General features: G+C 51.7%; 1 protein-coding gene across 10 annotated transcripts in view; it reads left to right on the plus strand.

The window, feature by feature from the left end:
• Nucleotides 1-15,721, plus strand: part of RSPH9 (radial spoke head component 9) — an 89,761-nt gene that overhangs the window by 1,232 nt on the left and 72,808 nt on the right. For 4 of the 10 annotated variants that reach the window (XR_011529766.1, XM_070584712.1, XM_008515763.2 and 1 more), the window contains exons 1-4: nt 2,103-2,544; nt 6,073-6,238; nt 8,785-8,914; nt 9,381-9,527. Coding sequence is in view for 7 of the 10 variants with exons in the window: in XM_070584712.1 (XP_070440813.1) it covers nt 2,318-2,544; nt 6,073-6,238; nt 8,785-8,914; nt 9,381-9,527 (670 nt within the window). In the remaining 3 variants the exon portion in view is untranslated. Of the gene's footprint in view, nt 1-1,757; nt 2,545-6,072; nt 6,239-8,784; nt 8,915-9,380; nt 9,528-11,512; nt 11,695-12,294; nt 12,449-15,721 lie in introns of those variants that run through there. The other 6 variants (XR_011529764.1, XR_011529765.1, XM_008515766.2 and 3 more) reach the window with 6 other exon arrangements.

The following is a 15,721-nucleotide window of genomic DNA, read 5'->3' on the forward strand; positions in this document are numbered from 1 at the left end:
CACTTTGGCAGCCCAGGTTCGGTTCCTGGACACGGACCTACACCACTCATCGGCAGCCATGCTGTGGTGGCAACCCACATACTAAATAGAGGAAGATTGGCACATATGTTAGAAAGATTCAGGGCGAATCTTTCTCAAGCAGAAAGAGGAGGATTGGCAACAGATGTTAGCTCAGGGCAAATCTTCCTCAGCAAAAAAAAAGGAATGAATATGTTTTGTGTTTTGTTCAGAAAACATAAAAAATAGTTTATATTTTATACTATGTTTTAAGCACTTTAACTACATTATCAAATCTAACAACCTTACAAAGTACATATTGTCCCTGCTTTGTAGATGAGGCTTGGGGAGACTGAATAGCTTGCCTGAGTGGTGAAACCTGGATTCAAACCCATCTCCTGAGGCTGAGTGCTTCACACTATGCTGTACACCCTGTGTGGTTTTACTCTGAAATAATGCAACTCTGCCGAAGGTGGCAGCATGGGACAGCTGCATGATCCCCCTCTCTGGCTTCAGGTTATGGTTCCTGACATGGAACCTGCCATTAAAAGGTGCTGAGTAAATATGGAATCAGTGAAAACAAAAGGTTTGGGTTCTTTTCTGTGCATGACCACTTAAAGAATATTCTGTCAGCTAGAATTTCGGCTGTTTTTCTGTCTGATATTACCTTACAGAGGAGGAATAGGGCCCTATCTCCCACTTGGGAAGGGACAGGCTGAGAGGTCTGATTGGAACGAGAGAGTTATAAATTGTTTGAGTTGGAAGACATATTAAGCCAAGTTGGCTCCCTCAAATACTAATTTTAAAAGCCTTCGTAAACAACGCCTAGACAATCAAAGCAAGGTAATTATCTTGGTAATTTAGGACATTTAGTTCTCTGTTAGCGTTGGGCCCCAGGTCATTGTGATTTCATGAGTCCTCACCAAAGGAATCCAGAAATTAAAAGATCAGTTAGTTAATAGTATGAACAATAACTCCCATCTCCTTCCCTGACAGCAAGCTTGCTGAGGCGGCTGTTGATCAGTTTGCCTTGGCTGGGGCCTCCAGAGGTAGGTGTGAAGAAGTGATCTCTAGCCCAGGCAGTGAAGTGCCCCAGCTGCAGTGGGGTCTGGGCTTTCATTTGTTGCTACCATTTGGGCCTAAAAGCAATGGTTGTGGGGCCCAAGGTAGGGAAATGTAGGTGGTGGTTGATGGGACAGTGTAGTCTGTAAATGTCATCCTTTTTGTACCCCTCTTCGCACCCTGCTTTCCCAAGGTGTGGCCCTATTCCTTGCCCCACTGCCTAGGTCTCCACTTGCCGCTTAGGTGGAATAGTCCTATGGGAGGGGTAAATGAAGGGACATCTGGTGAAGATTGAAGAGAATGGAATGCATGGACCCCATTCTGTAAGACCTGGATTTGGGGGGAATGAATTTTCTTAGAATGCTAGACTTTTAGAGCCAAGAAGATCTCAAATTCTTTTCTTCACAGATCATTCTGAGGCCAATAAGGGACACAACTGGAGTGAAATAATACAGCTAGTGTCACTGCATATAAAGTGAGGACTCAATAAATGTCGACTATGTGGAAGGGCTCAGGAGAAGCAAAATACAGTAGTTTCCCCTTATTCGCAGTTTTGCTTTCCACTGTTTCAATTATCCCCAACGGTCAACCGCAAAGCAGGTGAATTTGTCGTTAGGTCAGTAGTAGCCTAACGCTACTTCACAATGCCCTCCTCTTTCTCCTCCCTTCATTTCATCATGTAGGCATTTTATCATCTCACATCATCATAAGGATGGGTACAGTACCATAAGATGTTTTGAGAGAGATGGCATATTTACATAACTTTTATTACAGTATATTGTTATAATTGTTCTATTAAGTTGTTAATCTCACTGTGCCTAATTTATAAAACTTTATGATAGGTATGTATGTATATGAAAAATCGTAATATGTATAGGGTTCCTTACTCTCCAGGGTTTCAGGCATCCACTGGGGGTCTTGGAACGTGTCCCCCACAGATAAGGGAGGACTACTATACCCTGGGAATTGGCCTGGGTTGGAATCCAGGGTTAAGGGAAACCGGGCTGTTGCTGTGACAACTGAACAAATCTGCTTCCAACTCCGCAAAGGAAGAGGGGAACTAGTGTACGTACGCCCAGGCTTTTCCGAAGAGCAGGGTAGGGAGAAGGGCCGGCCGGAGGCTCTGAGAGGGCTGGGCCGCAGGCCGTCAGGCGGGTGGAATCCTGCTGCCCACCTGCCGGGAGGGCGGAGCTTCGGGTCTCCACGGACACGGCTTCTCCTAGCAACCTGGCGGGCGTTGAGCTGAGCCGCCGGGGCGATGGACGCCGAGAGCCTCCTGCTGTCGCTGGAGCTGGCGTCCGGCAGTGGGCAGGGCCTCAGTCCGGACCGTCGGGCCTCACTGCTCACTTCCCTGATGCTGGTTAAGCGCGACTACCGCTACGATCGGGTCCTCTTCTGGGGCCGCATCCTCGGCCTCGTCGCCGATTACTACATCGCGCAGGGCCTGAGTGAGGACCAGCTCGCACCGCGCAAGACACTCTACAGGTGGAGGCAGCGCCCGGGTGGGCCGAGGCCGCCGCGGGATGCTGAAGGGAGGGCCAGAGGGGGCCGGGAGGGGCGGGGCCTACGCGGTGGAGGACGCGGCTGGACTGGGTCCGAGGAGGAGGGAATGGGGAAGGGCTGAGGGGCGGGGCCCGGGACGGAACGAGACGGTTGAGGATTAAAGGGGACCTGAGCACAGAGCAGAGTCTGAGGCGCTGGGGAAGTGGTGGGCGATGTCCAAGAGGGCGGGGCCCTGGGAGGACGGGCTCTAGGCAAGGGGTGGGGGGAGTGCAAGGGAAATTTAGAGGCCAGTGGGTTTATAACAGAGGCGCCGCCAAGAACAGAGGCGGAGAAAGGTGAAAGTTCCTGGAGAATGGCGACCTGGAGTAGAAGCCAGGTGCCAGCCAGTGCGGGGGCTGGCATTCCGAAGAGCTCAGTTTGGAGGAGGGTCAGAAGCCCCGGGGGTGGGGGTGGTGTGGTGCTGTTTGGAAGTGGGTCCAGAAGCATCGTCAATGGAGTTGTTGTTGGCTGTTGGCTCACGGCAGGAGGCGCTCTAGGAAGCAGTGAAAGAATACGGAATGGGAGAGAAGGGATGTAGAACTGGGAAAAATTCCCTGGACACTACCACGCAGGACCATCCTGCCTCTTTTTGACCACCTCCAGCGATGGTGGGGAGCTCAGTGCCTTACAAAGCAATCCATTCAGACCACAGAATTGGAGACTTCATTTATCTATCCATGCATCAATCCAATGTTGGTTGGACACATTCTGTGCTAGACTTTGCTTACAAAGATGGCTAAGACTCACCCCTGTCTCCAAGGTATTCACATCTTGGGAGGGAGACCGATGGGTAACCCAGTAATTTCAGCAAAAATGTGTTAAAACTAGAACAGAGGTGTATACTAAGGGGGACCAAGGCAGGGCATTCTCCTAGAGAGGAATTAAATAAGGTTACTAAGGGAGTAACTTCGTTGAGATCTGAAAGATGAGGAGGAGTTCTCCAGAAAGGTGTGGGGAAAGGCATGCCAGTTAGGGGGAACAGTTCTGCACACTTGTTGGCTGGAGCGGGCTGGGTGTGTTTGGGAGAACAGTAGGTAGGTAGACATAACAATGGCAGCCGAGGGTGTTATGTAGAGCTGGATGGAGGCCGATGGGGTTGAATTTTGTCCATAGGTTGTGGGGAGCCATCGAGGGATTTAAACAAGAAGAGCCTGCTCAGATCTCAGTGGGCAAGATGGCCTGGCAGTGGGCGAGCATTTAGGAGTCTGTTGCAGTGTCCAGATGAAGGGGTCTGAAAGGAAGAGGTAGCTGAAGGAACGGAGGGGAGGGGATAGGTTGGAAAGATCTAACGGGTAGACCTGGAAGGACTCGTGACTGTCTGAACGGGCAGAAGGTGAAGAAGAGGTCGAGGTTGACCCCTCCTCCCAGCTTAGGCAGCTGGGCAGGCGCTCACGCCACTCACCGTGAGAGGATTCGGGGAGTAGGGCCAGGGAAGACCTAGGGAATTTGGTGTGAGGTGCCTGAGGGGTTGGTAAGGAGGCATGTTAAAGTACAGCTGAGTAGTCCAGAAGAAACATTTGGACTGAAGATAGAGATGTGGCACTCCATTTTTCCCCATAAGTTTTTATTTCTTCAGCACCTACTATGTGCCAGGCATGTGCTAGGCACCAGGAATTCAATGGTAAATGAGACACAGTCCTTGTCTTCATGAAGCTTACATTGTAGTATGTGTGTAAGGGGAGGAGAAACAGACAATAAATACACACACACATATTACATGTCAGCTGGTGTGCTAGGAGGGAGAGAGAACACAGGATGGGGCACTATTTGGTGGTCAAGGATGGCCTCTCTGATAAAGTAACCATTGAGAGGAGACCAGAGGCAACTGAGAGAGTGAGCTCTGTGTTTATCTGAGAGAAGAGAATTCCAGGCAAGTGCAAAGGCCCTGAGGCAGACATGTGCTTAGGGTGTTTGTGGAACCCCATAGAGGGTAGTGTGGCTGGAGAGGAGTGAGTGAGGGGGAGCATTGTCGGATATGAGGTCAGAGAGGTAAGGGACTGAAGACCATCATGCAGGGCTTTGTGGAGCATTGTGAAGAGTTGGCTTAATGGGAAGTCACTGGAAGTTTCTGCACAGAGACATGGTCTGGCTTAGGTTTTAACAGTTGGGTGGGAACTAGACTGAAAGGGGAGCAGGTATGGAGGTGGGGAGACTGGTTAGGAGGCTACTGCAATATCCAGGCAAGAGGAAACGGTAGCTTGGACCAGGAGGGAAGCAGTGGAGGTGGTTGGATTCTGGATACCAACTAGGCAGTAGCTGTGAGTGAGTAGCTGAGTCAGGTGGGTGAGACTGCAGAGAGAAAAGCCGGGTGGGAACAGATCCCTGGAAATACTTAGGACACTGGAGGAGGGAGAAGGGAGATGTGAGAGGAAATAGAAATGGAAATGCATTTGTTGCCTTTTAGGTCCCATGGATCACACTTTCTCCTAAGCGGTCTCTAGGGGTGGGGGGTGCAGAAATCACTGTGCAGTGGGCAAAGAGTGAAAGCAAGGGGGCGGAAGGGCTCCCGCGGGGCAAATTATTGTTCTGAAATTGTTGCGCAGAGTTCTGGAAGAGGAGGGAGGGACAGGAAAAGGGCATTTTCTAGAGAAGCATGGATTTGAGGGCTGTTGTTTTAGAAAGCTGAGTTGTTTTTATGTTGAGAAGGAGCCAGTGGAGAATAAAGGGCAGGAAGATGAGCAGAGACCAGGCTGGGGACACAGGCCCTGAGTGGATTAGAGAGGAGTGAGAGGCCCTCTCCGGTGGGAAGTGAGAAAGAAGGACTGGGCTGGCCAGTGCTCCTGAAGACCTCAGAGGACGGGAGGTCCTGAGCCTGGGCTGGGCTTTCCTGAGCAATGGCGGAAGATGGCTGTGCTGCTGGCTCAGTAGGCAGGTGGAGCACGAATCTGGGGCCCACCAAAGCGGAGACACCTGCAAATAAGGGAAGTTCAGCTTCCACAAACTCATCTGGAATCTCACAGTCTAGAAATCTAGGAAGAAGCTCTTGGAATTTCGGCATATGTGAAGTTTTTTTTTTTTTTTTTTTGAGGAAGATTAGCCCTGAGCTAACATCTGCTGCCAATCCTCCTCTTTTTGCTGAGGAAGACTGGCCCTGAGCTAACATCCGTGCCCATATTCCTCTGCTTTATATGTGGGACGCCTACCACAGCATGGCTTACCAAGCGGTGCCATGTCCGCACCCGGGATTTGAACTGGTGAACCCCGGGCCGCCAAAGCAGAATGTGTGCACTTAACCGCTGAGCCACCTGGCTGGCCCCCATATGTGAAGCTTTTGTGATCTTTTAAAAAATAAAATTGCATTTGCATCACATATGGGGGTGGGGTGCACCACAGGCACTTTGGGGTCCTAAGGGGAAAAGTGTGACTCCCAACAGCTTTTCTTGGGCCTCACCCCTCTGGAGAAGGGGCAGTGGCGGGAGCCTGAGGGAGAGGGGGAGTTGGAATCTGGGGTGATGCAGATGTTGTCGGCAGCCTGAACTGCATGGAGTGGAGCCTCCTGCCCCCTGCCACAGACGAGATGATGGTGCAGACATCCGTGGTGAAGGGCCGCTTCACGGGGGACCCCTCGCATGAGTATGAGCACACTGAGCTGCAGAAGGTGAACGACGGCGAGAAGGTCTTTGAAGAAGAAGTAGTGGTGAGTGACGACGAGAGGAGGAGGGGCTGAAAGAAGAGGGCCTGGGCCAAACCCAGCCCAAGAGAAACTCTGGCGGCAAAACATGACATACAGGTCCTGAGTGAGAGGGTGGAGAGTGGGTGGGCGGAGCCTGGCTCTGGGGCAGGGGCTGGAAGAAAGGGTCTGTGCTGTGCTCTAGGGTAAGCGAATGTGTACACGCTCTTATATTTTTGTATCAATTTTTATCTTACTAGATAATACATGGTTTGAAAGTCAAAGGTACAAAAAGGAATATAGTAAAGTTTGCCTCCCATCCATGTCCACCTGTCACCCAGCTCCTCTTTCTGAGGGACATTAATGTAACCTTTTTGAGTGTGTGTTGTGTCCAAATCTTGCTACTCAAAGTGCAATCTGGATCAGAAGCATCATGATGCCCTAGGAGTTAGAAATGCAGAATAATTGGGCAACATCAGCATCTGCATTTTAACACATTCCCAGGGGACTGGAATACACATTCAGGTGTGAGAAGCTCTGCTTCCAGAGACATTTGATGCGAATACAAACCTCAGCAAATGTCTTACCTCTACATACAGTTATGAGTCGGTTAACAATGGGAATACGTTTTGAAAAATGGGTCATTACACAATGTCATCATTGTGCGAATGTCACAGAGTGCACTTACACAAACCTAGATAGTATAGCCTACTATGCACCTAAGCTAATAGTACTAATCTTATAAGACCATTGTCATATACGCGGTCTGTCATTGACTGAAACGTCATTATGCAGCTCATGACTGTAGTCTCTATTTTTTTTTTTGTGATGAAGATTGGCCCTGAGCTAACATCTTTTGCCAGTCTTCTTCTATTTTATGTTGGATGCCGCCACAAGCATGGCTTGACTAGCAGTGCTAGGTCCTCGCCCGGGATCTGAACCTGTGAACCCCGGGCAGTTGAAGTGGAGCTCACAAACTTAACCACTACACCACCAGGCCAGACCCTAAAACTTTTTGTGTGTGTGTCAGGAAGACTGTCCCTGACATAACATCTGTTGCCAATCTTCCTCTATTTTGTGTGTGAGATGCTGCCACAGCATGGCTTGATGAGCAGTGTGTGGGGTCCACATTCAGGATCCAAACCTGCAAACCCTGGGCCACCAAAGAGGAGCACATGAACTTAACCACCATGCCACCAAGCTGGCCCCTCTTTTTATCTTAAAAAACCCCAAAACAAATGGCAGCATGTTATGCATATAGTCTTCACCTTGCTTTTTTCACCTAACAATACATTTTGAAGGTCTTTCTTTCTCAGTACCTTAAAGGGCCTCCCATTCTTTCTACCATTGTGTGAATGTACCGTAATTTAACCAGTGTCTTATTCGTGGAAATGTAGGTTTCCACATTTTAGCTCTGACAGGCAGTGCCACAAGGAAGGACCTTGCACAGACATCATTTCCAATGCGTGCAGTCTATCTGAAGGATCAATTCCTAGAAATGGAATTGCTAGATCAAAAAGTAAAGAGCCCAAGTTTTGAAACTAGACAAACCTGGAATTCAAAACCCAGCCTCTGCTCCTGAGCCTGGGTGATGCCAAAAGTCTGGGTCTAGGTCTGCGATGCCTCGGCTGCACCCCCCAGCCCCCCACACTGGACAAACTTAACTTGCCTTCAGTTTTATTTTCTGTAAAATTGGGATAATTATATTTACTTTGCAGGCTTGTGCAGATTAAATGAGATTAAGGACCCTGGCCTGGGCGCTTATTAAGTAATAGTTTCCATCTCTTCCTTTGTAAACAATCCCGGTGGGCTGCCCATGGGAAATCAGTGGCCGAGTGACTCTAGGGACTCCTGGTGACATGTTTTCCCTGTCAAGCGATGCTTTTTCCCAAACAGCTTTTTGAAGTCCTTTAGTTCAGGTTTGCCCTTGATATTGATTGTCACCAAATTTCATCTGCATCAAGATGTTATAATATGGTGTGATGAGGAGAAATAGTATTAAGTCAAAGAGCAGGATGTGAAACTATATAAAATTTTGCTTTAAATATACACATAGAAAAAAAGAATAGAAGGAAGTATACTAATATGCTATCAGTGATTATCTTTAGGAGATGGGATTATGAGTGGTTCTCATTTTCTTAAGCATATTTAAAATATTTCTGTATTACCGAAATATTCTACAGTAAGCAGGACTGCTTTTGTATTTTAAAAAGGCAAAATAAGCAACATTTAAATATGGTGATAGGATGGTATTGTCCTGGGAGGATACAAAAGAAACTATTAATAGTGGTTATCCTCAGTGAGGGCAATTAGGGCACCAGAGATGGGGTGACAGAGACTGTTTTTTTGTAGTTTTAAATATTGTACCACCAGTATGGATTACCAATTTAAAAAAGAAAGAAAGAAAACTTGACAAGAGGGAAAGTGAGGGCTTGCCTAGCCAGTGATTTTCCATGGACCTGGCATCTACACTGTGGTGACCCAGAACAGATGGTTATGCAGAGGGCCCTTGGACCACGGGTGAGTGGGCACCAGCACCCTGGCAGGATGTCTTGCATCTCCTGTCTCCTCAGGTCCAGATCAAGGAAGAGACCCGCTTGGTGTCCATCATTGACCAGATTGACAAGGCTGTGTCTGTCATTCCCCGTGGTGCCCTCTTTAAGACTCCTTTTGGACCCGTCCATGTCAATCGGACCTTTGAAGGTGAGTTCTCTGGGGCCTCTCTCAAGGGCAGGAGGGCATCTCTTCCCAAACATAGTTTGGACACATGTCTGAGAGTTGAGGGAAACCTGCCCACTTCCTCAGAGAAGGAATAGGTGTGGCCACATCACTTGGGAGCATGGCCCAATGGCCTGGCATGGGTGGTTGGCATGGACCCCGACTCTTTTCTGCCTGAGGTTGGGAGAGCATTTGGCTGTCTGGGTCCCAGGGCTTTGCATGGGTCTGGGTTCCTTGCCTTTTTCCACCTTCCTCCTCTTTGGTCTCTCCTCATTGTAGGATCTGGGCCAAGTTTGGGCTGAGGGAACACTACTGCCTTTTCTCCCTTCAGTTCTCTGTCAGTAGTTGACTGAGTCCTTTGCAAGCCCCTCCATATGGTCCCTATGCATAGAGAAAGGGGGCTTTGGGGTTTGGGGCTGACCATCCCTTCCTACCTGCCATCTCTTTTTAGGACTGTCTTTGTCCCAAGCCAAGAAGCTCAGTTCCTACTTCCACTTCAGGGAGCCTGTTGAGCTGAAGAACAAGACCTTGCTTGAGAAGGCTGACCTGGACCCCTCCCTGGACTTCTTGGATTCCTTGGAGCATGACATCCCCAAAGGTAAGCCTATTACTTTGAGGACATTGAATCTGCACCCAGGTCAGAGCAGTGGGCCATGCCACCTGCTGTTCTTCTCTGAGAGTGGAAGCAATGGCCGGGGTAGGAATTGGTGGTTCACTGTAGGTCCTTGAGGGTGGGGCTTCCCAGGGCCCATATAGGGCTCAGCTCATAGTTGGTAAATGTGTGCAGACTAAAGGAAGGATTGTCTTCCATATGCTTCCAGAGACAGGAAGTCTCTCAGTGTCTCTTTTGATGTTCATATCAATCACGAATGGAGGCAGGTTAGGAATCTTCCCCCAAACATCTCTGAAAACACCCCTGAAGATAGTAGCCGTACATACATCTCAACTGTTAGTTTTGGGGTTAGATCCAGTGCTTGGCACATAGCTGGTGCTCAGTGAGTGGGTGCTGACTGACTTGCTAAGGAAATGAATTCTGCACATTTGCTTCCTGCTATGTGTGTGGTACTTTTTAATCTTCAAACATACAGCTTCAGAGGCTTTCCTGTGCTTCAGGGCCCACCTGGCCCAGGCACACACCAGCAGTTGGTGGTGGGGTCACAGAGACCCCATTTCTTTCCCCTGAGCCTCGCCAATAGAGAAGAGACTGTCCTAGGAAGAGGCTCTTGCTTGGCTGCTGTACCCCAGGAAGGTGCCAGGCTTTGGGAAATTGAGGGCCAGACCCAAGGCCCTGACTCAAGGCCTTTGCTTCTTCCCCTCCTCATGCAAAGATGTTCTGAGAACTGGAGGGGTCTATTGTTGATGATGACAATGACAATGATAATGATAATAACTCATAGAAGCAATGATGCTGCTTATTGTGTGCCAGGCACTGTACTCAACTCTCTCCATGACTTACTTCATTTTAACCTTCACAGCCAACCTATGAGGTAGATACAATTATTATCCCCATTTTACAGATGAAGAAACAGAGGCTCAGAGAGTTAAAGCCAAGGACACAGTAAGTGTTCGAGTGCTAGACTCCAGGGCTCTGGCATGAACTGTGGTGTCAAGTAGATGGTGTTTCCTTTTAAGTGGACGATGGGGACAGCAGGACAACAATCAGCCTTTCCCCTAGCGGAACACCTCTGAGGAGCAACCAGCAACCCAGCTGGACTGGAACTTAGGAGTGCAATTGCAGAGGTGGTTAAAGGCCAGTGCTCTGGAATTAGCCTGGGTTTGAATTCTGAATCTGCCACTTACTAGCTGTGTGATCTTGGGCAAGTCCCTCAACTTCCTTGTGCCTCAATTTCTTCACTTCTAAAAGGGGAAGAATGATATTTTCTACCTCACTGGGTTGTTATGAGAATTAAATGAGTTAACACGTATACAAAATGCTTATAACAGTGCCTAACACATAGTAAGGACTCAAATAAAGATTAATAATTATTATTCATATTATTTTTAGTGGCAAAAAGACCTTAGAGGTGGGTTGGGCAGGCCTAGGAGGGCCTAGAAGGCCAAGGTGCAGGAGGCCTAGACCAAGGCAGTAGGAACATCTGGTGGCCTGTGAGAAGGTCTGTGATAATAAAGCAGTGGTGCTCGGATGGATGGAGGAGGAGCAAGCCAGGCGTCTGGAGGCCACTTCAGGGCTACTGCAGTGTCCTGGGGGCCAGTGATGGGTCCTGAGCGGGTCAGGGGTGCCAGGAAGGAATGGCTATTCTGGCCTCCGCCACAAGGGGGCACCCGAGTCAAGCCTACCTGAGCATAGAAAGGGGCTCCTGGACCCGTGGGGGAAATACAGAAGGTTTATAGGGGTTGGGCATTTCTCACCCATCAGACATACTTTCCAGACTCCTGTTATCTCATCCAACTCTGTGCTCCCAGCCTGGCCAGGAGCCAGAGGGGGCTGCACATCCCCGGTTGATAAAGGTAGCCAGGAACCCTCTGGTGGTGGGACCCAATGCCAGGGCCTGAGTGGTGGGCTGGGAAAAGTCCTCTTACTGTCCCTAATCCGGGGGCAGCAGCCTTGCCTCCTTGATTCAGGGTGTGGCTGGACAGCTCTGCTTGGTGCTGACTTCTGAGCCTTCTCACACGCAGCTGGATGCTCCAAGGTGGGTGGATAAGGCCTTCCCTCCACAGTGCTGGGGGATTAGGGGGGCTGACATAAGAGTGCCTTTTTCCCTTGCAGTGTGAGAGGCAAGGAGGGGGCCAGACTAAAGCCAGGGCTAGATGGGATGTGGGGGCCCAGCAAAGTCTCCCTAAGGGAACCCCCTTAGCCCCATCAGCCTTGCCATTTGGAATAAAGGGGACGCAAGAGGCAGCTCTCTCTGCAGCAGCGATGTAAGATATGGAGCTTTAGGGTTTTCCCAAAGGATGCTGGGGCCACACTGATGTGTCTAGTCGGCAAGTAAATTCATCAGGCCGCTGGGAGGTACAGGATCTGGGCCAGGGAGGTGGGTGAGTTTCATTGGCCTGAGGCCCCAGACTTCTTGCCCTAATGGTGGGCCTCAGGGCTCAAGGATTAGCTGACGTTCGTATCGCGGTTCACCCCAGCGTGTTGCTTTGTCCTCAGCGCTGAAGCCTTGGGAGCTGAGGGCTTCTGCCATCTCCTATGCATGTGGGCCCAAGGGGAGGGATGCTCCTGGCCTGACCTTGGGAAACCTTACATGTTTTGGGCCTCCAGCCCCCTTCCTTCCAGAGCCACCACCAAAAAGCCTCCAGGAAGTCAGGCCGAGCTTTTTCACATGATTGCTTGGAGGGCCCATGGTGTGAGGGTGGAGGTGTGGATGGTCGGGGGAGAGCAGACACTCTGATTTTGCTTCCAGACTCCCTTCCTTATCTCCCAGTGAAAGCAGGAGCGCTGGGAGGCAGACAGTAGCCTGAATGGCAGCCTGAATGGGCTGGCCTAAGTGGGGTGAAAATCCTTGGGACACCAGCACTGGTTGGAGAGATGGAATTTGGCAGCTGTTTTCTGCCCAGGTAGATCATTGTTTCCTTTCTGGGTCAGAGGCAACTGCTCAGGGGGACGTCATGTCACCTGTGAGCAGGTACGATTTAGGTTTCCCTATCCCTGGGACTCCTGCTCTCTGTGCCCATGGAGGTAGGCAGTTGCTCAGCAGTTTGTCCCTGGGCCAGCCTTGGCTGAGGATAGGGAGGGATGTCGCCTGGGGCCACTAATACCCTCCTGAGCTGTCCTGCCATGTCCTGGGGTCAGCCGAGTTTCGTGGGAGTGGGTAGCTTTGGGGGAAGAACCATACTCCTGGTGGATGCAGGGCACCAGTTAAGAGTTCTCTGAGCGTGGGCTGCAGCCAGGTGAGACAGATGGAGCACCAGGTCAGGAGGCCAGATTTCTAGGTAGTACTCTGCCACTCGATGCTCCTTAACCTTTCACTCCATCAGCAAATAGCCACTGAGCAGCCACTATGTGCCAGGCACTGGGGATGCCGTCGTGAACAAGACAGATACTGTCCTTGCCTCACAGACGTCTGGGAAGATCAAATGAAACAGAGGATGGGAAGTGGAAATGTAAAATAGAAGGTGCCTCACAAACAAAGTCCCTGGTGTCCTGGGAAGCAGCGAGGGGCAGGCAGAGCCGAGAGGGAAGCAGAGCGTGAGGGGTGGAGGGCAGGGCTCCCATCCTTGCTCCACCCTGGGCTGGAGCTGGCAGATCTCAGGAAGTGCCAGGCACAGGGCCTCTGGGGTTCCAGCACACAAGTGGGGTGGAGCTCTCAGCAGCAAGGCCCAGTTCAGGCAGCAGAGGGCAGCAAGGGGCCTCCCTGCCTAGAAAGCAGCCTTTAAAAGGTGCTAGTGGTGGTGATGGTTGGGGAGAGGACGGGGGACAGGGGAGACAGGAGCACTGGAGTGGTGGGGAACATGGTGCCCAGGATCTTGTGGGTCTGTGCAGGTGGCTCCTCCCACCAAGTTCCTTGGAAGCCTGGCTGACAGGTGCTCAGCCTGGACCAGGGTGCCTGGCCTTGCCCATCAATTAGACAGGGCCCTCTTCTGCCTCTCGCCCCACCCCCACCAGCCTCTAGGGGGTGTGACCTTACCTTGTGGCCCTGGTGTGGGGGGAGTGGCTGCTCTGAGAAGGGACTGACGCCATTTCTGTGGTGTGACCAGTTGTGTGGTACTGGTCTGAGGAGAGGGTTTCAACTATCTGCTGCCCGCTGATCCCCAGCCTGGCCCACTCCGCCTTCAAACTTAATCTCAGAGCTTTGCTGCCTTTCTTCCTGGAGGGCAGGGCAACGCAATTATGATAAGCATACTCTGGCCTGAGGTTTCCAGACTAGCAAGGTGGGTGAGACCCCAAGGCCCAGGAAACCCAGGAGGACTTCCTGCTGATTGCAAAAGGCCCTATTCCTAATTTACCAGCTTGTTCCCCACCACATCCTCAAAAGACAGCTTGTGGAGAAGACTGACTGCCAGGGGGCAGGAGGGGAGGTTTGGGGCGACTTAGCCTCTGGGCTAAGAACTGAAAACATCAGGGCTGCAGGAGGCTGCTTCCCCTGGAGTCTGAGAGGAGGCGGTGGCAGCTGGCTGGGCCCAAGCCTTTCTGGCAGTTGCAATAAGAAAAGTGGGTGAAGGTGACAGCAAGTGCCTGGGTCCTCAGGTAGATGCTACGTGACTCCTGGCACGTTGGGAGCCTATGTGTTTCCTGGGCAACCAGCTGAGCCAGGGACAAGGAGAGGAGGACAGGAGTGTGACAGGAATGCACGGGAGGGAGGGAGGCAGTGTTGTTGGCTGGCCTGCCCCTCACATGCCACTTGTGTGCTCTGCCAGCACCCTTCGGCCTGCTTGGCACTGACCCCCTGCCCTGGTGGGGGGGATCACTGTATTTCTCTAGCATCCCTGACAGTTTCTTCTTGCTCTCTGGGGCTGGGATGAGGGGGAAGTCCCTGCTGATGAGCCTGGGCCCCCTCATCCAGTGGAGGCAAGAGGTAGCCAAACCCTAGGTGGGCAGGCTGGTATGAGGGGTCAGGACCCAGCCCTTGGCCACGGTGTGCCAAGGTGCTAGTGACAGTGACCTGATGAGTGGTCTAGTTGGGGGACTCCAGGACTCCATTTCTCCAGAACAGCATTTGGCCCAGGCGGGCTGCAAGCTGCTGTCTCCGGGTGGGCAAAGAGGAGTGAGGCAGAGCCTGACTTTTCTCAGTTCAAAGGAGCTATGTGACCAAGGGCAGGGAGGGACTGTCCCCAGACAATGCTCTGGGCACTGGAGGGGGTAACCAAGGTGTGTTAGGGAATGCCCCTTCCTGGGGTCTGTGCTTCAGGCCAAGGGTCTGAATGCGGTACACTGGGAACACTGCGTTCTCTCACCCTCCACTCCCATTACCCCTAGGCAATCTGTTTTCTAGAATGAGTGACTATGAAAGCAACAGACCTGGGCCTCTAGAACTCTGAGGGCAGGTCTGGGAGGTGGAGGACCTCAGGTGTCCAGAGAAGAAAGTTCTAGGAGCCAGGGGAAATACTCCTCCTTCTCTGGCCAGGAAAGGCACCCCCCTTTTAGGCAGCGCCCCACCCAGACCTCTAACCCAGGGACACTCTTCTTTCCTCTTTATGTTGTCTGGCTGGCACTGTGTGGGCCTGGGGGAGTGGAACCAAGCCCACACTGGGGCTTCTGCTTCATCATCTCATGCATGGGTGGTGGCACATGGTGCAGGCCACTGCAGAGTGCTGAGATGGGCTCCAAGCCAGCCTCTCCGTAAGCAGGCCAGGGCCAGCTGATCTACATGCACCCAGAAAGCTCTGGCTTGGACCTGGGCAGGTGACGGCACCCTGAGCAGGGCGGAGCTCCATCAAGGCCAGGGGTTCCTGGTGGTCAAGTCTCTCGGATGCAGGGTGGCCCCCAGTGGGTGGAGACTAGCTGTGAGGCTGCTGGGTGTGGAGTGACCAGGGTGGGCCATGGCTGGAGGAGGCCTGGGGGAAGCTGGGGCAGCAGGAGCCAAGCAGCCGGGCTGAGCTGGCAGCCGATGAAGGCCTCAGTGCAGCTCTCAGTCCATCGCTGGCTGGTCTAACACCAAAACCTTCAAAGCATTTGCCTTTCTGGCAGGGCCTGGAGCAGAGCTGCGGCTGGGCTGGGGAGAGGCCTCAGTGCGCAGGGGAATAGAAGCTCCAGATCTGCATCCAGAGGCGATTTTCCCAGGCTCCTTCCTCCCACACAGCGGCTCCCTCCCTTGGTTCTGGAGCTGGATCAGGCCCTTCCCACCAAGTCCTCGTGGCTGCACAACCTAGCCCCAGGCTGGGCTGCTCGTC

The sequence above is a fragment of the Equus przewalskii genome, chromosome 19 (genome assembly GCF_037783145.1).
Source record: "Equus przewalskii isolate Varuska chromosome 19, EquPr2, whole genome shotgun sequence".
Classification (NCBI taxonomy): domain Eukaryota; kingdom Metazoa; phylum Chordata; class Mammalia; order Perissodactyla; family Equidae; genus Equus; species Equus przewalskii.